Below are 26,631 nucleotides of genomic sequence, written 5' to 3'. Positions count from 1 at the left end.
CTGTTTTAGGCTCTATCCAGACTCAGGTAGACTAGACAGCTCCTCCTCAGTAGTGCTCCTTTGTAGACCAGGCTCAGCACAAGCTTTCCCATCACAGCCCCCAGCCCAATGGGTTCTCCCTGCAGCCCCAACCTCTCTTCAGGACTACAAGTCCCATAATGCCCCGCGCGGACACGCACGCGCGTCGTTGCCCATGGATTCAAGATGGCGGACACGGTGTCCAGCGGCTCGGGCACGGTAACGGCGGATACCGGGGGGTTAAGTTCCTTGGAAAACGGCCAGCGCACGGGTCAAGGTGGCCGAGCGACCGGCTTATCCGACACGGGATGAAGCGGCTGCGGCCAGGGTGGGCGGCTTCGGGCCTGCTGTGCCGAAGAGAGGGAGCCTCTGATTGGCTGATCTGCAGGAGTAGGCGGGGTGTGAAGCTGGTGGTCAATTGGTCGAAGTGTCTATTGCCTGATTGACTGCGGTCGCTGCCAATCACAGGAAGATTGAACGGGGGAGCACATGGGAGGGTCTTAAAGGGACAGTGTATGTATGACTGCGAGGCGAGCCCCAGAGTATCTAGTGCCCTGGCAGGGCTTAGCACAGGGGTGGCACGCTAGGCGTGGAATGGAGCAGAGGAGGGTCCTGGGGTGGCGGTGCCACATTTGTTAGTGTCTGAAGCAGGGACTGGGGCCAGCGCACCTGGGTTCTGCTCCTGGTTTGCTGCAGACTTGCTTTCCCCTCCCTGGGCCTCTGTCTGCACGTGTGCACGAGGGGGCTAGTAACATGCTCCTGTGTAAAAGGGAGGCTCCGTTTGTCTTTGAGATCCTCTTTCGGTTAGGTGCTAGAGAAACGGGAAGTGTTATGGCAGTATGGTGTTGTCGCTGTTTTACAAGTGGGCAGCTGCGGTACAGAGATTGATGGGCTGCTTTTCAGCGGCACTGCATACTCACACCTGCCAGTGCATCAGATAGGAGGTGCTGTTGCTCGTTATTTCTAACTTATGTCTATAGGTTATTTGGATTTCAGTAGCAGCTAAGTGCTTTCCTTACGTACAGGACCCTGTCCCTAACTCCAGGAGCCTACAATCTGAGAAGACAAGCAAACTGTGAAGGGGAAATAAAATTAACAATAAGTATTTGTTAAATCAAGGCAGAGCTGGATGCCTGGCTCCTAGTATCCTACTGTAAACACCACCACACTGCTTTGTTAAAGTTCCACTTGCAGCATGCTCACAGTTCTGCCGCTGAGCACTCCAAATTGTTCCAGAACTATGAGTCTAATGCTAGTCCGATCCTATCTGGTGACTTAGTGTGACAGTGCAACAGAATCAGTGTGATTCCTAATGCTTACTTCTAATCTGTTCTTTTGCCAGATTGGAAATAGGAGAGAGTATGGAAGTCAGGGCTGAGGTGATATAGGCAGAGTTGAGGTTTGGGGAACTGATATTAGACTCTTGCATGATATCCTTCTGTACCCTACTCCTCTGTGATCAAGTGGTGGTGTTTTTCACGTCTTTGAAGCCATTGTTACATCCTTTCATTAACAGTCTCCTGTTTTTTGTTTTTTGTTTTTTTTGGGGGTGGGGATCTGTTTCTATAGAGATCAGGAGGCAAACACTCAACAACCCCCGCAGATAACTATTACTTGGCTCGGAGAAGGACTCTGCAAGTTGTGGTCAGCTCCTTGCTCACAGAGGCTGGGTTTGAGAGTGCCGAAAAGGCAGCAGTGGAAACCCTGACAGAGATGTTACAGAGCTGTAAGTATCTGTACCACAAGTGCAGCCTTTTCAACCAATAAAGCAGAGATTTGAGAGGCCAGTGTAGTTTCTGAAATAAAATACAGAGGTCTTCAAATCAAGTATTCCCCCTGGAAATAAATATGAGCACCCATGATACAGCAACATTGCTATAATGTTAACAGACCTGACAGATCACCAGAGTAGGTAATTGTTTCTTAATTACTGAAGCTTTACATTGGTCTCTTTCTAAAGTTTAGGGCAACATTTTCAAACAGGCTTCCAATCTTAAATGTATATATTTTGCATGCACTTATTCATTTGTGTAAATGAGGTAGCTAGAGAGAGAAAGGATGGTCCGGTGGTTAGGGCACTAGCCTAGTACTTTAGAGACTTGAGTTCAGTTTCCTGCCCTGCCACAGACTCCCTTTGAAACCTTGAGCAAGTCACTTAAGTCTCTCTCTGCCTCTGTTCCTCATCTTTAAAATGGGGGTAAATACTTCTGCCTTGCTTCACAGGGTTGGTTTGAGGATAAATCCAGTAAAGTTTGTGAGGTGCTGCTACTCTAGTAAAGGGGACCATAGAAGTACCTAAGATAGACAACTATGCACCTAACTTTCTGATTTGTGCGCTCTTTGCTTAGTATACATGTTTTTCTGAGTTCACAAAGCTGGGGTTTTGTATGCTTGCAAATGAATGTGCTACAAATTTTGTAGAAGCTGTCTGATTATTTGATCTTAATGTCTCCATTAAATGATGCACGGATATTTTTTAACAAAAGAATTAAAAATCCAGCAGTAAGACCTTGTATTTCAGAAGACCTTTTCTTTCCTTTCTAACCTCAGTGAAAGGGCACATTGAAGCTCTCATCAGGTATAAGTGTCTGAAAGCAGGATTAGTCTGTTATAAATCTGGAAGCCATTGTCTGTTTCAAATGTCCGTGTTCTGCTGGACGTTTCTTTCCCAGATGTGTCAGAAATAGGGAGGAGCGCCAAGTCCTACTGTGAGCACACAGCAAGAACTCAGCCAACCCTTTCGGATATTGTTGTTACCTTAGTCGAAATGGGTGAGTATCAGACTGGTACACAGCAAGCCCCAGTGGTTGCATCGTGAAGGATTGGGATGGGGTGGAGGGTGGTTTTGCTACGATTGCTCCTGCTGGTATTATAACATGGCTTATTTGACATCCTCCAGCCTGACTAAGAATAGCATTGCCTTTCAGATGGGGCAAACAAACCGGCAGCAGGCAGCTCTGCTCTGGGTTCTGCAGATACTGTGCGGGGAGCATTAATACGACTGTTGACCTGACAAAATGCCATGTGAGCCACCAGCTTAATTAGCACTGCATGATCACCAGGGCAAAGCTGGCACTACCTGTCTAGGCCAAGTTCATAGCTTAGGGAGCCAGATAGGAAATCAAGGACATCTGCATGTTTTCCTAAATGCAACTCTTCCTAATGCTCTCTCTGGTACAGATGGACCTGTTCTGTGCAGATTTGTGCCTCTTGTGGTTATTGTAAGGAAGGTGGTATTGTCTAGTTGTCTGAGCAAGGAACGGGCCAGGACTCCTGGGTTCTACTCCAGGCTCTAAGGAAAGAGAGAAAAGGGTTCTGGAGAGAAAAAAGATAGACATTAGAATAGGAGGAGAGGGTGGTCTCAATGATCCAGGTCTTAGTGGAAAGGCCTCATTTTGATGCTTAGATAGGTATAAATATAGACTTTGGAGTTCTGTCCTATTCCCTTTGAAGTAAATGGCAAAATTTCTACGGACTTCAGTGAGATCAGAATTGAGCCAAGAAGGAGTGTTTTCTATGTGGGCAAGCAGCCACATTTGTCAGTCCTTGGTTTGTTGATAATAGTGTGATTTCTGTTTCCTCATCTCCTGTGTTTCAGGGTTCAATGTAGAAACTCTCCCTGCATATGCCAAGCGATCCCAGCGGATGGTCATCACTGCACGTACGTGGGGCATCATCTAGCAAGGGAATTAATTTGTACTAAGCAAGTAAATTGGTGCCATGAAAAACAATAGTAGATGAATAATTCAAAGCAATATAGATAGATTGAAATGGCTGTTAAAGGGATTCTGTCATGTGATGTTTGGTTGAAAATCTATGTATAGTAAAAACCAGATTTTATGGATCCTGAGACCAATAGAATGTTTCTTTGGGACTTTATTTTGTTTAAAGTAACATTTTTAACAAATAAAAATCCCCCTTGAAATTTTGTACCCTGAACATTGCAGAGTGGGGCTAGGACACAACAACCAGAAAGTGAAATTGATGACAAACGAAAGAGAAATTGACTAACCTGTGGATCCACAAGTAATTCTGTGCCTGTAAATGTTGTTGACCATTCCCAAAATTTTCGGGACCGTAAAATCTTAGCTTGCGGGTATGGCACTTGTATTCCGTACTCCACCAGCCCCTCTGCGTGCACCCAGAGTTTCTGTTCTTTTGAGGCACAGTGGAGAGGACTACTACTACTAGAAGAGCAGTTTATATTAAGATTTTCTGTAACTGACAAATGAAGGAATAGGGCACCATTTGTCAAAGTAGTTGCTACTGTTCCAGTGTTACCCCGTTTCCCATTGAACTTCTCTGTATGGTGTCTGCTGCCCACGTGCTTAACACTGTGGTCTGAATGCAATTCACTGTCAATTTAAACTAATCATTGTTTCTTGGAGTGATCTAGAATGGAGTCGGAAACTGTTGCCTAGGGGAAATGATCTGTCCTTGGTTATACTATAGATGGTCTATAGATCGAAATATCAGCTCGATTTCTGCTTACACTCGTCTTATGCTGGGGGTTTGGCTGAACAATGATGACTAGGTTTTTATTATTTAACTGCAGCACCTGTGACAAATCAGCCCGTGACTCCCAAAGCCCTGACGGCTGGACAGAACAAACCCCATCCATCCCACATCCCCGGCCATTTTCCTGAATTCCCGGATCCTCACACCTACATCAAAACTCCGGTGAGTGGAAAAGACTTTACCTTCATTGTCTCTTTGGCATTGCAGCAGCAGCAACTCAGGTCCTTTAATATTGGCCTGATACCCATTTATCTAGGACATTTTCTCATTTACTATGAATCATCACAGTGTTGGAAGTGCACTGAGCTGTAGGTTTCTGTATTTCTGAGCTCTGCAGCTCTCTGCAAGGTATTGTTTTGTTGGATCATCCACTCACCAATAGTGTCTTTAACTTGAGTTGGCTGTCCTGCATCCAATAACTGTATTACAGAGCTAGTACCTGCAAGTCCTAAGTCTGTACATCTTCTTGTTCTCTCTCTCCCTGCCCAACAGACTTACCGGGAGCCGGTTTCAGATTACCAGATACTACGGGAAAAGGCAGCATCACAGAGGCGTGATGTGGAAAGAGCTCTGACTCGCTTCATGGCAAAGACGGGAGAGACGCAGAGTCTCTTCAAGGATGATGTCAGCACATTCCCACGTAAGAGCTATCTAAGATGCCCAATGCCAGATGCTAGATATAAATTATTTCTTTATCTATCTTAGGTTCTTGCATGGCACCCATGTAATATCTGAGTACTACAGACTCTTTCATGTATTTATCCTCCCAACAACCCTGTGGAGTAAGGAAATACTGTTAACCCCATTTTACAGATAGGGCACTGAGTCTCAGGCCTCCCAAGGTCACACAGGACGTGTGGGAGAGCATAGAATTGAATCTGGGTCTCCCAGGTGCCCAGCTGACATCCTAAATACAGTTCCTTCCTTCCTTTCTGATGCCATGTCAGCAGGGTACACCTTACATAAGAGGCATGGTCTGATCAGGATGCTGTGTGCGAGGACTCTTGGGTTCTAATCCTGGCTCTGTCACGGACTCACTTTGTAACTTTTAGCAAGTCGCTTCCCTTCTCTGGGCCTGATTTACAAAAGTGCTGACCACCAGCAACTTCCTGTGAAGTAAATGGGAGTTGCAGGCATTCAGTTCTTCTGATTATCAGGTTTTCTGTGTCTCAACTTTCCCACCTGCAAAATGAAGGTGGTAATATCCACCTCACCATAGTGCTTGAGGTCCTCAACTGAAAAGTGCTGTGTAAGTACAAAGTATTATTATTCCAAGGGTATTCAGATCTCATACTTCAGGGTATAAGATGATTGATATTCTTTGGGGGTCAGGAGCAATTCCTCTGTCCCGTGTACTGCATTATTCACATGGCCAGAAGCATTAAGGAAGTTGTGCCCCTTTCACTGAGGCATCAGGTACTGGCTACTTTGAGGGGCAGGATAATAGACTTGATGGACCAGTGTCTTGATCCAGGACAGCAGCTTCTATATTTTTTGATTCTGGATGGTGGAAATATTGGCAGGGTATGCGCGAGGGAGGGAGAGATTAAACAGTGTTTGGGCTTTTTAAATAATATATTTGCTTCAGTGCTTCCTGATAGCTGCTGGCTTAGAAATAACACAGATTTAATTGAGAAGCAAGTCTCCCAAGTTGCTAACTGTGCCCTCTTTTCCCCATTCCTAGTGATTGCTGCCAGGCCTTTCACAATACCATACCTGACTGCGCTTCTCCCCTCTGAGCTGGAGATGCAGCAGATGGAGGAAACAGATTCATCTGAGCAAGATGACCAGACAGACACGGAGAACCTCCCCCTCCACATGAGCACGGTAGGGCCAGGATCAGAAACTTGGAACTCCCCGTTATGACCCTCCTTGGGTCTGATTCTCCTGTCTTGTCCTTTGAATCATCATTTGACATGCCTGGGCAGAGTGTCAAGTGTTCATTTGGACACCATTTTGCATCCCCTTTGCACCAGTATAAATGACATGCAAAATGCCATAGATCTTTGTCATGCTTCAGCTCACAGACTAGAGCCTTGTGGCAGTTAATGTGGGATCCTGAATATATGGGGGCACTTCCACTGCTACCCCAGAGGAAGGAGGATTTCCCTGGAATCCTGTACTGTTCCCATAGGCATCTACTTCCAATAAGAAACAAGGGTCATCTCCCTCAGCTCTGCTCATTGTTCGTTATCCCTATTGATCTTGGTTGCTGTGTATCTCTTTGGTCTGCAGACTCCATGGTTCACACCCCCTCAGCTCAGCTGCTCTGAACTTTCAAATATTTATTGTTTTTACTTGACAGGATGATTCAGGGGCTGAGAAAGAGAATGCTTCAGTGCTACAGCAAAACGCATCCCTGTCTGGCAGCCGCAATGGAGAGGAGAACCTAATAGACAATCCCTACCTCCGGCCGGTGAAAAAACCCAAGATTCGCAGGAAGAAGTGAGCTGCAGCAAGCTGAGTGCATGGAGGAAGGGAGGAGGCCTGCTGGCTGTCCCATGGAGGTTTCCTTTGCTGCTGTGAGTGGTGCAGGACAAAGAGGGGAGATACTGCTGGTGGAGTGGCTGAAGCAGAGGGATGACCTCCTATATGTACCAAATGACACTCCCCCCCCCCCCCAACTTCCCTCTTCTCTCACTGGCTTGGCATAGTCAGTAGGGAATGGGCATGGAAACCACCAGTCCTCACACTGGAATCAGCCCATCTACTCCAGAGAAGACTGAGTTGCAGCTGTGACATTCCTCCTCTTCATGGGACGGATTTCTTCTGTAAGAAGGAGGCACACAGAAGGGCTTTCACTGCTTAACACTTCCCAATATACTGTGCAGAACGGACTATGTGCTTGCACAGGCAGGTGGAGTCCTCGTCTAGACTCAAAGAATGACTTGTCCATTCCACTCTGCCTGTTTGCACTGGTGTGCACAGGATTCACAGCATGGTCCCTTGTTAACTCTGATCTCTGTTTGAACCAGAGATTGGCTTGAGCTGCTGCGCAGAGCTCCATATCTTAAACTTCCCTGGAGTTTGAGGTTGTCCAGAGCTAGGGGTCCTGCCATGAAATCCAGACCCAGATCCAAACTTTCCCAAAGTTGCTGAATACTCAGAGTTGTTGGTGTTTTGGTTTGCAGGGTTATGCATGTGTATCAGGCTCATGAGGAAGACTGCCCAAGTACGGCACTTGTTCTAGTGTTTAAATGTGGAGGTGCCGAAAATGTTACCACTATTTTTTAAAGTGCATTTATAGTCAGAAAATTAACTGTGGTCCCCTTCTTACTCAACAGATCTGTCAGAATGGTTCCCTGCTAATCAATAGATAGCTTCTTGTGTGTCTTTGTCGTATTGGTGCATTTTTCTGGCAAAAGTCCAAGAGTTTTACGCCTGTTAGGCATAGTGTTGGATTTCTCTCTGCTTTGCACAGCATCAGCTAAATTCACTTTGCAGAGGCTTTATTTCTAGGCGAGTATACAGTAAGAGGCAGAAGAATCCCTGCTGGGTTTTCAGTTCCCAAACTTTGTTTATAATGTTGGCAGTTAAAAGTTGATTTGTTGTTTTTTTTTTTTTTTTTTTTTTAAATCTGGTAAACCTTGTGCATCTGGTGTGTCACTTAAGGGGAGAGGAATACATACGGAGCTCCAGAAAGCCATTCTTTTCTGGCTACAGCTGCACTTAAAAGCAGTAAGCATGCTGTTTATACCACTCCAGTTAGAGAATATTTCCCAGCTGTCTGAACGGCAAAATCTAACAGCTGCTTCAGGCTCTCTTTCAATTCTGTTTGGTTTCAGTGCAATACAGGTCCCCTGAGAGTCTGCCAGCTGTTTGAAACCCATTGTGCTGTAGGTTTTGGAATACGGAATGAGAATCAATTGACGGACTGTCCTTATGGCCAGTATTATGGTCCATTTTCTCCTGTGGAAATACAGGGCTTTTATTCACTGGAAAGTCTCCTTTTCTTCAACAGTCAAAAAACACTGCTCGTTCTAGCATGACCTAGGGGTGGTATAAGTCTTCACTCAAGCCTGGATCCTGAGGCCCTTACTTAACTTTCACTCAGCCTTTATTTGGGCAAAACACTGGTTGACTTCAACAGTTTTCCTTGAGTAAGAATGAGTAAAGCCTGAGTAGAGAAACTCCATACTGCAAATGCATATGTAAATACATGGACCCAACCAGGGATTGCGCCTAATACCAAATAGCTTTCTCTGACTGCTAGTGCTAGATGAAAAGATGCCTTAGTGAAAATATTCAGCAATAGGAGAGATTTCATGGTAGATTAAAACATTGCACCCATAGTGGTTGCGGAGGTCAGACTATCAATTGCAAATGGCTCGACCGCTTCAGATTCCCTTATTAAACACTATCATCCTTGGAAGCGGGGAAGGTTCTGCTCTCAAGCACGTGTATACAAATTTAGCTAACCCAGTACCCCTCCCAAAATTGGGCTGCCCGAGGAAGAAAAGTAGACTACAAGTTGATGGTTTAAAGCAGTTTTTAAATTAATTTTTGGAAAAATAGAAATGAAACACTTTAGAGCTATTGAAACAAGGCAAAATTGATCAGACCTTTTTTCCAAAAGGCATATGTGGAAAAGCTCTTGAGATGAAAAGTACCAAAATCTCATTCCCTTTCCACCTCAGTAAACCAGCTCTTTTAGCTCTCTATCTCTGCAGTGAAATTGGGTGAGCGCAGCCCTTTCTGTCACTTCACTAACATCCAGCTTACTGCGCATTTGCGCAAGGAACCAGAAGCCTATAGGAAATATCAGTGTCTTGGTGCTCTACCTGCCTCTCTCTGTCCATGCACGCTGCAGTTGATACAGTTGCCCTTTTACCTATCACTCTCCAGCTACCCAGAAATAAATCCCTTTGTCTTCCATTCTCTTCCCTCGGTACTAGCTGGTTTAATTTCTGGAACAATTCACCATGCTGCCTCATGAGACTGTGATCAGGAAGCGATGCCCCCTGCAGGCTGGCAGCATTGCCCAGGTGAGAGGGTAGGGTGCTGCCCTCTTATGCTTCAGTACTTTACCCACTGGAAGAAGTCTCATTAACTTCCCAGCTGAAGGACAAGTGTGGCAGGTGCTAGGGGGGAGTAATCACAACCACCTCTTCACTCAAGCCGATCCTTGTGCTGAGAACCTGCTTTCAGAAGGCAAGGGCTCTGTGTGCTGTGGCTGAGATAATGGAGCGAAGAGGTGTCCATGCTTGGATGTGCCTTGTTTTTCTGCTAGAATCCTCCCTTCAGAAGGCAACCTTGGCCAAAGCAGTAGCTGTTGTAGTTAATGGTGATGTCCCATCCCTCCCATGTTAATATGTTGAGGGTCAAAAGTGGTTGCTGAAGGGAGATTCTAAAGGCAGGCTCTGGCCTTTGCAATGTGTGGGTTTCGTTCTGTACCATCCAAGTCAGTGGGAGATTTGCCATTGACTTCAGCAGGAGCAGAATTGGGGCCTAAATGCCACCAGTACCAGCATGTAAAATACCTTTTTTCCCTGAGGTAGAATTATACCATCAAGGGAGACTCAGAATCCAGCCAGAAGCTCTTAAACGTTATCCCTAGCGAAAGAGCCCTGCACGTGCCATTGTCAAGCCTGCCAGTGCATTTGTTGTATAGAAGAATGTATGTACATACAGACATTGTATATTTATAAATTTATATTTTTGTTTGGTCATTTTGGATTAGGCTTTTTTGATGATGATAACCTGAGTTGGACAAAAGTAGAGTGAAAATAATTATTTTTAAGTTCATAATAAAAGAAGTTCCATCTAATAGCAGCGAGTCACTGTTGACGTGTGAACCTTGGATGCACTTGGGGATTGATTGAATGTCTGTCCAGTGATTAATAGCTTCCCTTGGTTTGTGTTCAACCTCTTCCTCCGTATTCTGGAATCAGAACCCCACCATCCAGGCCAGCCCTGGAATTTTGCCACGTTTCTGAGCTGGAGAGCAATGTGTGGTACTAGCATGAACTGCATCTGGGGTCTGGTACCCCAATGCATTATTCCAGTTTTACCTTGATCTAGCTCTGTTGCTTTAATTGGGGTTGCAAAAAAAGCCCTGGCCCCTGCAACTCCTTGGATGACTCACAGAAAAGCGTGAAAGGATCTTGTGCTCCTGGGTGAGCACAAGACTGCACATGAATGCAGCTGCAATTCTGTGTTAGGCATAGCCCTCTGCACGGAGAAGCAGGGAGTCTTAAACTCCATGTGCAACTGTTCCTTTCCCCAAAACAGCACAGAGTAAATGCTTGAGGAGAAAATGGGAATGTCTACACCGACTGAAAGTTAAAATTGATCCCCATCACCAAGAGTGTTAATATGGTGCTTAGCAGTATACTCCCCTCTTAGGCCCCACTTATGCTATGAGGCAGGGTAACCATGGCCAAGCTGCAATGTGTCATTCACGCAGGATTCCTGTCCCCGTGCTCCCTGTCCTGTCATAACTTGCCCTGTGCACATGAACTAGGAGCAGCATCGGGCCCTAAAATTAATCCTACTTTTTGTAACTCAAGGCTGTGGGATGTTGTTATTCTGGACTGAAATTTGCTCAAGTTTTTGCAAATTGTTGCACTCCTTTCTGATAGGTTTCGTTTCTCTGCTCTCTTGAGAGAGGGATGGGGAATAGGAGAACGGGAAAGCCCTTCCTCTTTTCTAATTTGCCAAACACACAAAGAATTTGCCTCGTCCATAAATATGTGTGCAACATTTGGTTTGTTCCCAAGGCCAACCACTACCATTGTTGTGAGCTGGGAGGTCATTCTGGGTATCAGGATACAAGTGAGCACATCAGATGTCCTGATCTGGAATCACTACATCTGACCCTGCCAGACAGAAGTAGTTCTTAAACGACAGGAATGGGGACCTGTTATATTTGAATAATACTTAGCTCTTATACAGCACTTTCCATGTGTAGATTTCACACCACTTCACAAAGGAAATCAGTGTCGTCATCCCCATTTTACATATGGGGAAACTGAGGCACAGTGCAAGGAAGTGACTTGCACAAAGTCACCCAGCAGGTTAGTGGCAGAGCCAGGAACAAAACCCAAATCTCCTGAGTCCCAGTCCAGTGCTTTAGCTGTGAGGTCACACTGTCTCTTTAGGAAGGCAACGGGGAACAGGCAGCTTTATCCCACTGCACCTGTGTAGTCAGGAAGAGTCACAAGGGATGAAGAGGCAGAGCCTTGAGTGTAATAACCCCATAACCGGTCACTCTTTCTAGCAAGATTCACTGCATTTTGTCCTTGGAGCTTTGTCAGGTGGGATATAAAGTACTACCACTATCAGACCTGATTAAACTTTTATGTAACCATTTGATTCTCCCTTGTCTTTCTTTTGTCCCAGAGTTTATAGTCACTGCATTAATCAGCGGATAGAGACCTGGCTGGTGTCCTGTTCCTGGTAACGGGCTCCCTGGCTCCAAATCCCGTTCTCAGTGGGATCAGAACCGGGGGTGTCACTCATAAGACTTAGGAGTGAAGTGATAGTGCTATTGTCCGGTTAGGACATCTTTTCTTTCCAGGTTCACTGACATGGTTACCCCACCAGGTAACCATAAAAGCGTCGATTCAGGGATCATCTACCTCCATAAGTCTGAGTTCAATGGGAGTGACCTGGACTTCGAATAGCTGGGTCCCAGGGGCAGCCCACCAAAGACAAGCATTGCTTTGCCATCTTGATTCAGGTGAGAAACCAATGTGCTATCCCATATCTCCATCCTGCAAAGTGCTCCCATCCAGAAAGGAATTTGAGCACGCGCTTAACCTTCAGCATGTATTAGCCCCACTGACATCAATAAGAGCTGTGGAGGCTCAGGATCTGTCAAACCCTGCTCTGTGCGTAAGTGACTAGCTGCTGTGCAGACGATTGAGAGAATGGTGTGCACTGAATGCCGGCATGTGCTGCTCATCAGCACTGGAACAAATGAACACAGCTGGTACTAGCCCATTTGCTGTAGTACTGAGGAAAGTGAATGACTTTCTAACAAGAGTGACCACTGTCCTTATTTCCCCCCACCTTCCCCCTTAGGCAATGCTGGAAGCCTTTATGGCTGAGGCTGCAAGCACAGGATGCCAGAGGCTGTTGATCACAGCAGCGGTGTTGACTGACAAAGGGGCTATTGATGCTGCGTATGAAAGAGCTGAGTTAAGGAAGTAAGTATCATGATTCTCTTACAGGAAGAATAGTCCTACAGAAGTTCCATGCTGACAATTTCTTATAACCCTACTATCCTCTGGCTACTTACAAACTGATGGTTTAAGAATTGGTTCCAGGATCTTTCCAGGGATCAAAGTTAGGCTGACGGGTTTGTAATTCCCCAGGTCCTTGAGATAAATCATTTAGACTTTTGCATTTTTGCTTCAATAAGGGTAAAAACATTTCATTTTGACTTCATCCTTTCAATTTCTTTCATTTAGGCTTCTATGAGTGCAAAGTGTTATCATGAATTGGTTATCATTTATATCATGCAGCACTGTGGGTAACCTTAGGAACTGGTCCCAAGTCAAGTACTGGAGACTAGTTGAGGACTTTAGGATGCTAGAAAAGGCCTATGGAAGTGTAATGAGTGCATCAGAGCTTAAGGCTTAGTTTTCTGAAACATACCAAAATACCAGAGAGCAACCCTCTGTTTACTGAAAAGGTGGCCTAAGAGATTCTTGAGGCTAGAGGAGAGAAAGACACAGTACTTCACTCTGACCTGCAAGACAGGATTTTATAAGATGGTTGATATGAATCCCTGCGAACCATACTCAGAAGCAAGGGTATTGGTCCTGACCCTTGACAGAGAAACATTTCCTGCGTATAACTCTTGGATGAAGTTAGGTGTATTGAGCTGCATTGCTTTGAGGAGAAGAGGAAATGTTGGCAAGAAAAAGAGATGCTCACCTTTCATAAAAGCTTGCCTTCAGTTGATAGAGGAACTGGACAGAACATCCAATGCTGGGGAGCTCACTGTCTATCATGGCAATTTAATTCTTTTTGTTTAAGGTCCTGAAAGACTTGAGCTCTGGCCGGTGGTTCAGCACAGAAGTAGGCTGAGGTGCAGGAAAAGGGGGAGTATATTAGAGGTATGCATAATCTAGCTCTCCCAACCTGTTACGCAAGCAGCGATGGGTAGCTGCTCAACAGCCTTGACTTACTTTAGTGATAAGTCTATCTCCAGGCCATTTGTCACTCTCTGAAGGTTAATTGTGTTGGGTTTTTTTGCACCTGGCATACTTGGGTCTTATCAGGGGCCCTCTCTTGGCACATCTTATATCCACCCCCTTGTGTCTATCCCTCTCGGTCCTTCTCTTTTCGTGTGTAGCCTGGGTGACAAGGGGATTAAAGTTTCTGAGGAAGGCAGTGCCACTGAAGTTATGGAAGCTCACTGCATCCCAGCCAACCAAGCTAGAAAACCGAGAAGCAAGACAGGCCCTTGCTGAAAGCTAGATGCTTGGGTTGACATGCAGGCTCCAGTGAAGGCAATGGGAGTTTTGCTTGGGACTTCAGTGGGGGCAGGATTTCCCTTGGGTGTCTGAACTGGCTGTTATTGGATAAACAAGTTACATAAAATTTGAGATTTGGGGGGAAAATAAGCACATTGGGCCAGATTCAGTGCCCAAATGCACTCCCATTGACTTTAGCGGCAGCATTCCCACTAACTTCAGTGGCTGTAGGTTCAGACTCACCGAGGTCCAGATTCTCCCCTGTTCTGGGGCTCCTTTGAGCCAGAAAGCTGCCATAGTTAGCCATGGCAGGATCATCCCAGTATAAGGGTATTCTCCAATGTCTCAAGGCCAACATAGCAATCCCTCTGTGTCTGGCAGAAATGGGTATGACCAGGGCTTCCCTGCACTCTGATGAGCTCGGCTGCCATTTTGGCCTGGAGCCGCCTGAAGCTCTTGGCAGCCTGGAGCCCAGAATTGGGGATGTTCAAAGGAAGATGGAGACACCATTGCCGAACCCTCCTGGGGTGGTGTGTGTGCATTCCCATCTGGAGCACTGCATCTAGGCAATGATATTTTGCGTGTTAACATTTTAGTTTGGTTCCTTCAAAACCATCTTGAGGGCTTAAGCGGGGCCTGGCATTCTGCTGGCCCTCTGCCTCAGGGGGCATTTCTCCCTGAGGGAATTGGTACTCTCCACTCCCCTAGATAAATGGAAAGGGATCTAGTTCCAACTTCCTACCCTCCCCCTCAACCGTGGCATTGGAGGTGTTGATGTCCTTGAATAAATGTTTGTTTTTAAGTTGCTTGTGGTTGGGGCCTCGTTCTGGTGTCTTTAATGCAGGTGTGTGGATTCCACACTGATAAGGCCTTGCCTCTGCCACATAAAGCACTTCCGAGTTCCTTCGGTGGGACATTCGCTTGGAAGGCAAGATGGGAAAGGTATTGCTGTGGGTTGGTGAGTACCTCTCTCTGCCTTTACTGACTACGTCAGGATATAACTCCCCTGGATGGCTGGTCTCAGAGGCAGCAGCCCTTTGCCCAGGGACAGTGTGTTCTAGAACTTGCCCTAGCAGGTGTCCAGGTAACAGTGTACACGGAATAGTTTTACATGCTCTGGGACTGATTTAAGCATTGAAAGGCTCTAGTCAAGTTTATTTTTAATGCATTCTCCTTCCTTTTCGCAGGTTTGGCCATTCTGCTGCAGGTGCAGCTGGGTAAGAGCATCTTATCCTTTCTTTTTGTGCACAGGATGCTGATGAAACTGCAATACCGTTAGAAAGAACAGTTAGCCAGACCTTCAGCTGGGGTCAATCGGTGTAGCTTGATTTCAGTGTAGTTCTGATTCATAGCAGCTGAGGATCTGGCCCACTGATCCCTCCTGATTATTCTTTAATGTCTCCCTTTATTGGTCCCCATCCCTTTTTGCTCCGTGTAACAAACCAGTTTCTGACTTGAAGAATAGGCATGTGTCTTTCATGCAGCTTGGGATTAAACTGGAGCAAGGAGCAATAGAACTAATACTCTTTTCTCTGATGCTGATTGATAGCTGAGTCTACTCACCACCCTGGGCCTTGGTTTCTAACTAAGCAAGATTATCCTGTTTACAGAACATAATTGTTCTGCTCTGGGCCAAACGTTTATCTCTGAGTTGTGGTTGGTTGAAAGGGAATGCCCCAACCTTGGTGATATCTAGAAAGCACAGTTTACTGATATATTTGTCATTCGGAACATGTGGTGGGAAGTTGTTTGGATGGGACATGCGGCTGATTGCTAGATGTAAATGCAGATGCAGAAAATACACATACCAGGGTAGCATTACATACACAGAATTTGTGAGTAGAAAGTTACTGTTAAATGAAATCCCCATTCACAGGCAGGACTGGTGCATCTATTTGTACGATCAGAAGATGTGCAAGAAAAGGCTAGAATTTCCTCTTGTTACGCCAATGTTGCTTCATTGACATCAGGAGAATCATAGAATATCAGAGTTGGAAGGGACCTCAGGAGGTCATCTAGTCCAACCCTCTGCTCAAAACAAGACCAATTCCCAACTAAATTATCCTAGCCAGGGCTTTGTCAGGCCTGATCTTAAAAACCTCTAAGGAAGGAGATTCCACCACCTCCCTAGGTAACCCATTCCAGTGCTTCACCACTCTCTGAGTGAAAAAGTTTTTCCTAATATCCAACCTAAACCTCCCCCACTGCAACTTGAGACCATTACTCCTTGTTCTGTCATCAGGTACCACTGAGAACAGTCTAGATCCATCCTCTTTGGAACCCCCTTTCAGGTAGTTGAAAGCAGCTATCAAATCCCCCTCATTCTTCCGCCAGACTACACCCCAGTTCCCTCAGCTCTCCTCATAAGTCATGTGCTCCAGCCCCTAATCATTTGTTGCCCTCCACTGGACTCTTTCCAATTTTTCACATCTCCTTGTACTGTGGAGCCCCACAGTACTCCAAATGAGGCCTCACCAATGTCGAATAGAGGGAATGATCACGTCCTTGGTCTGCTGGCAATACCCCAACTTACACAGCCTAAATTCCATTAGCCTTCTTGGCAACAAGGGCACACTGTTGACTCATATCCAGCTTCTCATCCACTGTAACCTCTAGGTCCTTTTCTGCAGAACTGTTTCCTAGCCATTTGGCTTGTCCTGTAACAGTGCATGGGATTCTTCCGTCCTAAGTGCAGGACTCTGCCCTGTCCTTATTGAACCTCATCAGGTTTTCTTTGGCCCAGTCCTCAAATTTGTCTAGGTCCCTCTGTATCCTATCCCTGTCCTCCAGCATATCTACCACTCCTCCCAGTTTAGTGTCATCTGCAAACTTGCTGAGAGTGCAGTCCACACCATCCTCCAGATCATTAATGAAGATATTGAACAAAACCGGCCCCAGGACTGACCCTTGGGGCACTCTGCTTGAAACTGCATGTCTGATTCCACTCTCAATAATACCTGACATCATATCAAGAAACAACCAGATGTTCCCTTCTTAATATCTGTGATTTGCTTTTCTCCTGCCAGGTTCTGCCTACAAACTTGTGTGTTACTTCAGTAATTGGTCTCAGTACAGGCCAGAACCTGCCACGTACTTCCCAAACAATGTGGACCCAAATCTATGCACCCACTTGATCTATGCCTTTGCAACTATGAACCAAAATAAGATTGCCCCATATGAATGGAATGATGAAGATCGACTCTTCCCAGAATTTCAAGCACTAAAGAAAATGTCAGCACTTTCCAATGTACAAGATTTAAAACAAACAAAAAGCAAATTTTGCTTTTAAAAAGTCCTTCTTGTTGCCAGGTGAACTTGAGATTTTTCTATCAGCAACAAAGAAAGATGACAGAGAAACAATAAAGAATTTCTTAATTACAGAACAGGAATAGTTTAATAGATATCTAGCAGCAATGCTTTCATTAAGGGCTCTATTTCACAACCTTCATGGAACTTGACTCGCACAAGTAGTCCTGCTGATTTTGGTGGAACTATGTAAGTGTGCACCAGCGTGAGTCAAGGTTCCACGATCGAGTCCTAAGGGTCGGTTGTATTTTGTATTCAACCCCGTTTTCAGATTAGAATATTTTGGATGCTCTAGGTTACTCAGGGCTGGAATGTGGTTTGACACAGGAGTCCAGTTCAAGTGTAATGTTTTTCACAAAAACAATTTAAACCAAAGAGGAGGAAAGCTGTGGCTAGGCTCTCCACTGAAACTTAGGAGATCTAGGTTCAAATCCCAGCTCTGCCAGACTTGGTATCTCTGTGCCTCACTCTTCCCACCTGTAAAATGGGGATGATAGCATTTCTTTTTGTCCCACCCTTTCTGTGTCTTGTCTGTTTAGACTGTAGGCTCTTCAGGGCAGGGTCTGTCCATTGCTATGTGTTTATACAGCGCTTAGCACTATGGGGTTCTAATCTGGCTTGAGGCCTTTAGGCAACACTGTTACCAATACTGAATGATGATAACCAAAAAGAACTGAATAGGCTTTCTCAAATGAAAAATAATAACAACAAAAAGTTGACAACTGAGCCAAGTCTCAAACACAACCAAGTGACTGCTGCTTGCTGACCTTCCTTTTTCTTTTCTTATGTCACAGTAACGACAAACTTGTAACCAGCCTGGCTATCGGAGGGTGGAACTTTGGCACTCAGAAGTGAGAACTTTTCCCTTGACTTAATGACAAAGATGGTGAAGATGATGCTGAGACCCTGAGAACATACAGCCTCTTGCTGCTCCTTTGGAGTCAACGGGACCTTTGCTATTGACTTCACTGGGGATAGGATTAGGCCCATGATGATCATGTGAATGACCAGATGTAAACAGCAGTAGTGATTGGATAGCTGAAGAACTGGATATTGATGATGTCATGAGTGCTGGTGAAAATGGGGATGGGTTGAAGAAATAAGGAGAAGAATGGTGATTAATTATGAAAATATATTTAATGGTGATTAGACATTCATGATACAAACAGGGGCGGCTCTCGCTTTTTTGCCACCCCAAGCACAGCATGCAGGTTGCCTTCGGTGGCTTGCCTGCAGGAGGTCCCTAGTCCCGCGGATTTGGTGGCATGTCTGTGGGAGGTCCACCAGTCCTTTGGTGTACCCGCTGCTGAATTCCCACCGAATCTGCAGGACCAGTGGACCTCCCGCAGGCAAGCTGCTGAAGGCTGCCTGCCTGCCGCCCTAACAGGGACCGGCAGGGCGTCCCCACACGGCTTGCCGCCTCAGGCACGCGCTTGGAGCGCTGGTGCCTGGAGCCGCCGCTGGATACGAATGACAGAATGGGTAAGCAGGGGATGGTTATGAAATGTCAGGGTGGATATTGCCGTGGTTGGAAATCCCAAGTAGATAACGGGAGTATTAAACAGAAAATGGTAACGTTATGATGATGAGATAATGAAGATAGGTCCTGATCCAATGGGAGTCTTTCCATTGACTTCATTGGACGGTGGATCAAGCCGATAGTGAAGATAATGGCTAGGAAAACAATTAAGGGTGCTCTGACTAAATAGATCAAGCAGAGAATGTGATGGTGGTACCAATGAACACACGATAATGGTGGAGAACAGGATTTTGGTGAGGATAATTTCATGGTGGTGAAGGAGGAGGATAAAGATGAGGGCAGACTGAGATAAATACACAGGTCTTCATACTCTCGACTTTGGTAATAACAGAACTTATTAATAGTTGATTATTGGGTACACATTGCTAATGACAACAAGAGAGGTGATTAATGGAAGTGGGTTTTAATTAGACTGTTCTGCATGAAGACAATTACATTTATAAAGGAGAAACTCAGCAAGTCTGCTGTTGCATGTGTTACAAAAAAAAGGAGGGGGGGGGGCAAGTTGTCTAAGAATTATCTTCTTCCAGATTCACTGAAATGGTTGCCTCACCAGCTAATCGTAAAACGTTCATTGACTCGGTGACTGCGTACCTCCGTAAGTTTGGTTTCGATGGGATCGACCTGGATTTTGAATACCCGGGTTCTGGAGGCAGCCCCCCCCGATGACAAACATCGCTTCACCATCTTGATTCAGGTAAGTAACCAGTGTGCTATCTTAGTTATTCTGTATGTCAGCTGGAGTGAGTCAGATCTGAACCACCAAACTGTGTATCAGCAGTGTTTACACTGGCACTGCATGATTTTAGTTCACTTTTAGTTTCTTGAGTCTAACTTTTGTGGCAATATGGTATCAGACCTTGTTTAAGATATTCTTCCATCTTGCAAGGGCTTTGAGGACAATTAGACATGGAAGGAACATTGCGAAGATCTTTAGGAGTTTATAGAAAAGATCAGGCTGCTGGGATGTTTCTAGATAGATATTCCCAGCTGGACATGAATGACATTTTTACGAGAATCACTACCAATACTCTCACTTTCATTTTCAGGAAATGCTGGAAGCCTTTAAAGCTGAGGCCGCAAGCACTGGACTCCCAAGGCTGTTGGTTACCGCAGCAGTATCTGCTGGCAAAGGAACTATTGACGCTGGATATGAAATTGCTGAGATAGGGAAGTGGGTAGATTGGTTCCCACATTGTACTTAATGTGCTTTTGGCCTGGTTCCCTGTTACCTTGCCCCTTGCATCATCATTAGTCCCCGTGCAAAATAGGTGGGTGCAAAATGCTACTAAAGGTAGCATTTACACTCCCTTTTGGCAGACGAAAATGACAGCGTAAGGTTCCAGGCAATGGAGATTCAGGCCCAAAGTCTTGCGCATCCTTTAGGTCAACGTGGGATGATGTATTGTCTTCTGACTTATTTGTCCATCAGGAAATCATATTCCTAACTATGTTGTTTCTTTTTTTGGTTTGTTTCATTTAATTTAAACCAGGCTCCTCGATTTCATCAGTGTGATGACTTACGACTTCCATGGAGGCTGGGATTCCTTCACAGGGCACAACAGCCCGCTCTGTGAAGGGTCCGCTGACTATGGTGACTACAAGTACTTCAACTGTGTAAGGGAACAGACCGCAAACTCCATTTTTATTTCCCCATGGGGGCTCTGAGAGTAACGGGCACTGGTGGTAAAAACGTTTTCCATTTGGATCTCTGCAGAAATATGCCATGGAATACTGGAATGATAATGGCGTCCCAGCTGAGAAGCTCCTGATGGGATTCCCCACCTACGGGCGTACCTTTAGGCTTAGCACCAGTGCCACATCTGTTGGTGCCCCAGCATCTGGGGCTGGGTCTTCTGGGGCTTACACCCGGGAACCTGGTTTCTGGGCTTATTATGAGGTGAGAAGCTTGAGAAAATTACCTTTTGTGGCCCAGATCCTGAGCTGGTGTAAACTGAGCTAGTTCTATTAGTCCTGATTCTCATGTGAAACTAAGATGCCTTTACATCACTCTGACAGTGCAAAGGGGCCGCATGCTCACTTGAAGGGCCCCTTTACACTGCTGGAGAGGGAGAGGGACCTCAGTGTAAAGGAAAATCAGACCCATTGAGTTCAGTGGAGCTGTGCCAGTTTGTAGCGCTGAGAATCTGGCCCATAATTAGTGTTTTATGGTATGTACTTTTATGATTTTATAGTGACATATTTCATTTTTACTTAGGCTGGCTGCTGAGTTTCTATCTCTTGTCTAAGCTCCTCTCTCTTCCTGTACAGTGGATGGATTCTCTTCCCACTTACACCAGTGTTGTACTGCAGGGGCACTGGTAGACTAGATCTTCAGGTCTGGAAGAGCTCAGGTCCCGAATGGGAGGTGGGGCAAACGTGGCTGTACCACCCCACCCTTATGTCCATTTCTTCTCCCCTATTCCCCAGGCCAGTACAGTCCCTGATGCAAATTAAAGTAAGGCTGCTCTAAGTTACTCTTCGCTGCTGCAGAGCCTAAGGGGCTATTCTGGGGGATTGGCGGATAGCTGTGATGTGGCCACCTCCTCTCCTCTCCGCTGCAGTCTAGGGGCTGCAAGGAGGTGGTAAGGCAGGGTACACCAACTCTGTACCCCCAGAGTAACTCCTAGCTGACCACTTAGGCTGCTGGATTGCAGACTAAAAGGGGGGGGACAAGATCTAGCCCGTTGACTTCACCTTTTGGCTCCTGAATGAGGTCCAGTGTGTATTCACCCCATGCTGTTTTGGCAGATCTGCACATTCCTTAAGACTGCTCAGGTAGGATGGATTGAGGACCAGAAAGTCCCCTATGCCGTTAAGGGGAACGAATGGATTGGATATGATGACATATGCAGCTATAAACACAAAGTAAGACCTTTAACATTTTAAAGTGAGCTTTACTTACACTCTATCCCTGCTATTGGAAAGCACTTGGCTTAAATTCCATGCATTTCAGAGTCCCTTGATAAAAGGAGATATTTTCAGCTTCATTCATATTGCACTAAGGCACCTTGAATGTGATGGGAATGTTTCCCAAAGCATTTATTTTTGAGCTGGGATACTCTGCTGCCTAGCAGTTCTGTGATCCATGGCTGTCTAGCCAGTTACTGGTTTCACTGTGTGTGTGCTGAAATTGTTAAAGGAATTCTTGAGCTGCTGTGGAAATTTTATCGATAGTTGTACAACTTTTTTTGATAGGTCAAATACTTGAAGGAGAAAAATTTTGGAGGTGCCATGGTGTGGGCTATTGACCTGGATGATTTCCTGGGCTCTTTCTGCAATGAAGGAAAGTATCCTCTAATAAATGAGCTGAAGAGACTCCTTGAAACAAATGGTAAGATGGTGCTAATGAGTATTTCAGGCCTACATAATTAGGAAGGTCAGTACATCTTTCTCACCTGCTAGGGTGAAATTCCCCCTTCTGCAGAGGGCCGAACAAGGACTAGTTCTCAATATAGGTGCTAAGTAAAACATAAGCACTGCCTGGATTTTTGGTTTTGTGCTAGCCCTCTGCACAGAGGTGAGTGTCAATCGGAAAACGCATATTTGAAACTGGATCTCCTGTTTCCATTTGCACACCTATGAAAATGCAAGGGCTGGTCATGTGGTAAATATGAGCTTTAGAAAACTATTGATGAGGCAAAATTCAGCATTTTGCCATGTGTGGTGTCTTAACAACACTGAGCCATTATATAGGACTTTGCATTTTGGAAGAGCTTTGTAAGATAGTTAATCCTTACAACATATATAAGGCAGATAAATACTACTTGCCCTGTTTTGTAGATGGGGAAATTGAGGCACTGAATTGTTGCGTGACTTCATCAAGGCCACGTTAATCCAGAGGCAGGATTAGAAGTCTAGAGCATGTGTCTGAAACATGCTTGTCTGTGTGTGTGAACCATGCCCATTCTGCAGAGGATGTGAATCTGCTACAGCTTTTACCTGTAAGGGTGGGGTCAGTCCTTGAGCTCATGTTATACAGGATCGTGCTCTTAGTCCAGGAGTCCCAGGTGATAAACAAAGTAAGAGTCATTACAAATCATGAAGTGTAGAGTCCAGAAATATAGACAGGGATACAGGAGTACACGTGTAGATGAAATCCGTCTGAATCCATGTACTTTAATGAATTGTTAATTATTAATTTTAGATCCGATTGTGCCCAACTGCCCTTCAGACATCCCTCCACCAGAACCCACACCTCCTCCAGATGACAATACAACTACCTCTCCAGTTATTCCCCCAACTGGAGAAGATGATACATTTTGTGCTAACAGACAAGATGGAATCTATGCCGACCCCAAAGATAATACAAAATTCTACGTGTGTGCTGTAGGCAGGACTTATCGCTACACCTGTTCAGCTGGCCTTGTCTTTGATGAGAGCTGCAATTGCTGTAACTATCCAAAATATTAACCCCACCCCTGGCTCAGAACAAACACGGATGAGTAACAAACTGTAACTTGAATCATCTCTGGCAGAATCCTTCTTGCCCTATTAAAAAAGCCAAGTGGCGGTGATAAGGCATTAATGTGTGTGTTGTCTGTCTGCTGTGTGATTGGTGACCCTGCTTGTAACAGTAATAAATAATCTCTTTTATATAGTGTCTTCTCTGCCAATGCATCACAAAATTGCATAGGCCAGATATTCAACACAGGCTGAGCCTGGCTTAGTCAGACATTTCCTAAGACATCTTTCTGTGGTTCAGATTTGTGTCCTCCTCCATCTCAGCTCATATCATTTCTAATAATAATTAATAATCTCATTTTTCTTCCCTCGGTCTCAAAGGAAGGTAAATACCCTTATACCCATCTTACAGATGGAGACTCTGGTGAATAGAGAGTGGAAGTGATTTGCCCAAGGTGACATGTAGCAAATGAGTGTCCTAGCTGAAAACACAACCTCGATCTCCTGATACCCAGTACAGTGCCCTATCCCCTGGGCCGACCAAGTCCTTATTTTGGGATTTACTTCCCTCTTCTGCTGGTGAAGGTTACACAAGACATCTTCATGCAGTGGTCCACCCTGCCTGGAGAAATGTGGGAAATGAATAGCTGTGGTTGTTGTACAGCACAACCTTGCACCCGCTTGCACAGCCTACTACAAGCTATAGCTCCTAATGTATGTTAAATTATCTCAGGGTGCCTCTTTAAGCATCAGAAGCCTTCAAGATAATGAAAGTTCCTGCGGCCTTAAGTCACAATACATTGGGAAGACAGATCATCGTAGCTAATCTCATTGAATTCAAGTGGGTACCTTGAAGCATACATGTACTTTTCATAATGACACTAGCTAACTAACAGACATAAAAAGCACAGCCTGGCCCTAATTCTCTCACTGACATTGGTGTAAATGCAAGAGCAACTTCACTAGGCAAAATATTAATAATAAAGATAACAGGAGTGGCGCAGTGGTAAAATTGGTATAAAGGAGCAGAGACTCAGGCCCCCTGTCTAGGGGGGTTCTTGACAGCCTTCTCAGAAAGGTGATAAACTCTATTCTATTCCATTCTTATGCTGAGTCCTTATGTCGTAGACTCTAGTTTAGGGTATTCTTAATTCACAGAAAGGGGTCTAACAGTAAGACATCTTAGCACCTGCTACCTCTGCTTTTCAGAGCAGTTCATGGAACGTAATTGCCAGATTACCCTGCCACTGCAGGTTGATTGCATTAGCTTCTGCCAGCTGGCTGGCTGTAAAATACCAGCTTCCTAAGGAGTAAGGTCTCATTTAGCCCATTGCTCTTCCCGTTCAAGGTTTTTAATGAAACAGAGAGAAATCACAGGTTGATGGGGTAGTGTGTCATGTGTGTAACTGAGGCTGAAAAAAATCAGACGTAATCCTTTCAGTCCAAATCCTCAGCTGGTATAAATGGGTGAAATGCTGCTTCAAATCAACACAACCATTTACCTTTTACACCATCTTAGGATCTGGCCCCCTGATTTGGAAGTGATCTCTGTATTTTCTTTGAAGACCTCCCCATTGCCTGTCTTCGCTTGGAGGCTGGAACTGAGCACAGGAACCAGGCAGTCACTTCGCATGAGTTTTAGGAATGGTGGGTTCATTGTCTGGGTGGTTATTTCCACTTGCGGTTCCATCACTGTGGCAGGGAATAGGCGTTTGGTGTCTTTCGCTTCTCTAGACAGTCACAGTGTAGGCTGCAGAGGAGATAGCTCAGAGGAAGCATTGTTTGTTTTACCCCATATTCTCTCCTGAGAGTGGCAAAGGGAAAAAAATCCGTGGGATTTATCATGACCTGCTATATAAACCTGTTCAACAGAGATTTGGGCCAGATCCCATGTGGGTATAAATGGGTCCAGCTCCATTGACTTCGGTGGAGCTATGTCAGTTTACATCAGCTCAGGATCTGGCTCAGGATGTCATTCAGGTTGCATGAGTATACATGAGGCTCAGTTAGGTCCAATGGGTCAGAGCTTGGCCAGGAGCTGCCTTTATCTCTAACATCTTGCTATATCCTACTCATCCATGAATTTTATTCTTGGTGAAGCTGAGGAAGAAATAGTTGAGAGGGGTGAGATACAATCACACTGGACAAAGGTGTGTGTTTAGAACATGACATGGAACACGTGGCAACATTAGAGGGATCTCGGACAAGATCAGGAAGCTGGAGGTATTGGTCTATGAGAAAAGATTAAGTGAGCTAAAAAATGTTCTACTGCAGCTTGGCTCTACAGGAGGGAGCGTACCAGCCTACAAACATTTGAAAGATGTAAACCCTGAGGAAGGGAGTGGAATGATTTAGTGCGATACCCAGTGGGTTATGCTAGGAACAGTGGAATGAAATGAAGAAAGGGAAAATGAATATCAGGACAAACTTCATGCCACTCTACTTCTGTAAATGAAAGGAAGCAGATAATTAGTAAGTGGGGCACTTAACCAGCAAGTAGCAAGACACACGGTTCCATTCTGCCTCTTTCTCTGTCTTGTCTGTTTATACAGTGGTTTCCAGGGCAGCAACTCTCTTACTATGCACCCAGCACAATGGGTTAAGCCTTTAGCTGTTATGATAATATTTAATGGTTTGCATTTTACCCATGCATTAATTACTAATGGCGCCATGGTACATTTCACCATGCTCTATGATGCCTGGCGAGCGCTCTGTGCTCCTTCTAGCTGCCTTATGCAATGTAAAGCTGTGGAGGAGTGAGTGGGTCGCTGGCTGGCCTGGTAAATGGGGTAATATTGATCGGAACTGCTGCTCTTACCTAAGCTGGTGACTGTTTTAGAACAAGTTTTACCAGCTGCCTTCTTATGGCACAATTCTGTTATGATTATTTCCTGAACACATTGGTCTGAGCCTGAGGTTTATGAGGGAAAAATTCAGGAAGTGGAGAGTTAACAAATGTGAGCTCAGTATGTATATTGGTATGGGAGTGGATAATCATCCTGTATATATATAATAGGCAGAGGCAGGTGGCAGAAAGAAGCAGAGCACTGCCCTGGGTTACGCTGCAGGGATTTGCCAGGTCAGTGGTTGTGTGCAGGGCATATCAAGGTGGGGTTCATTTAATTTTAGCTTTGTTTTGTGAGTTGAATTGTAAGTTGTGGCAACAGGTCTATGTTGGGGATACAAGAGACTCTGGAAAGTTAACTTAAAATGCATGATTTATTTTATAGGTTTGGTTTTAAAAAGATTTTTTACCAAGTGCTTTGAGAAAGTCCATGTATGTTTCTGATAACTGCAGATTATGCACTTAATTTTATGTGTGCATATGTAAGTGGGGTAATGGTCCCGCTATTGTGGGGAACTTTCCTGGCTTCTGCACTACCCCGGTGAAGTGGGCTAGCGAAAGGATCTGAGTCCTCG

At 45.2% G+C, this 26,631-nt stretch overlaps 4 protein-coding genes across 5 annotated transcripts in view; all 4 read left to right on the top strand.

The window, feature by feature from the left end:
• TOMM6 (translocase of outer mitochondrial membrane 6) overlaps positions 1-26,631 on the top strand; it is a 466,247-nt gene that overhangs the window by 170,915 nt on the left and 268,701 nt on the right. The gene's annotated exons all lie outside the window — the stretch shown is intronic.
• Positions 178-10,303, top strand: TAF8 (TATA-box binding protein associated factor 8). 2 transcript variants are annotated; one of them, XM_032785839.2, is made up of 8 exons: positions 178-237; positions 1,588-1,744; positions 2,691-2,789; positions 3,617-3,679; positions 4,574-4,698; positions 5,029-5,176; positions 6,221-6,363; positions 6,842-10,303. In XM_032785839.2, exons 1-8 carry the CDS (start codon positions 205-207, stop codon positions 6,983-6,985), a joined length of 912 nt encoding a protein of 303 aa, XP_032641730.1. In that variant the 5' UTR covers positions 178-204; the 3' UTR covers positions 6,986-10,303. The 2 variants fall into 2 exon arrangements, with proteins under 2 accessions (XP_032641730.1, XP_074920992.1); XM_075064891.1 differs by lacking the exon at positions 178-237 and adding an exon at positions 323-346.
• Positions 13,534-23,373, top strand: LOC116827928 (acidic mammalian chitinase-like). Its single transcript, XM_032785837.2, is given in 13 exon segments — positions 13,534-13,601; positions 14,852-14,919; positions 15,149-15,178; positions 16,988-17,192; positions 18,062-18,118; positions 19,338-19,464; positions 19,466-19,504; positions 19,857-19,981; positions 20,301-20,424; positions 20,525-20,707; positions 21,559-21,675; positions 22,006-22,141; positions 22,955-23,373. Coding segments are annotated over 12 exon segments (1,434 nt in total). The 5' UTR covers positions 13,534-13,601; positions 14,852-14,894; the 3' UTR covers positions 23,221-23,373.
• LOC116827929 (acidic mammalian chitinase-like) overlaps positions 26,049-26,631 on the top strand; it is a 10,486-nt gene continuing 9,903 nt past the window's right edge. Inside the window, exon 1 of the mRNA XM_032785838.2 lies at positions 26,049-26,290. The gene's annotated coding sequence lies outside the window, so the exon portion shown is untranslated. The remainder of the gene's footprint in view (positions 26,291-26,631) is intronic.

This window comes from Chelonoidis abingdonii, chromosome 4, assembly GCF_003597395.2.
Source record: "Chelonoidis abingdonii isolate Lonesome George chromosome 4, CheloAbing_2.0, whole genome shotgun sequence".
Taxonomy (NCBI): domain Eukaryota; kingdom Metazoa; phylum Chordata; order Testudines; family Testudinidae; genus Chelonoidis; species Chelonoidis abingdonii.
The sequence above is the reverse complement of the archived record's forward strand: the minus strand, read 5'-3'. Positions and strand labels throughout refer to the sequence as shown.

Excerpts from the sequence above, each read along its gene's own strand:
- TAF8 (XM_032785839.2), top strand. The coding sequence starts at position 205 with ATGGCGGACACGGTGTCCAGCGGCTCGGGCACG. Across the intron at positions 5,177-6,220 it reads TGATGTCAGCACATTCCCAC|TGATTGCTGCCAGGCCTTTC; the intron begins GTAAGAGCTATC and ends CCCCATTCCTAG. Across the intron at positions 6,364-6,841 it reads TCCCCCTCCACATGAGCACG|GATGATTCAGGGGCTGAGAA; the intron begins GTAGGGCCAGGA and ends TTTACTTGACAG.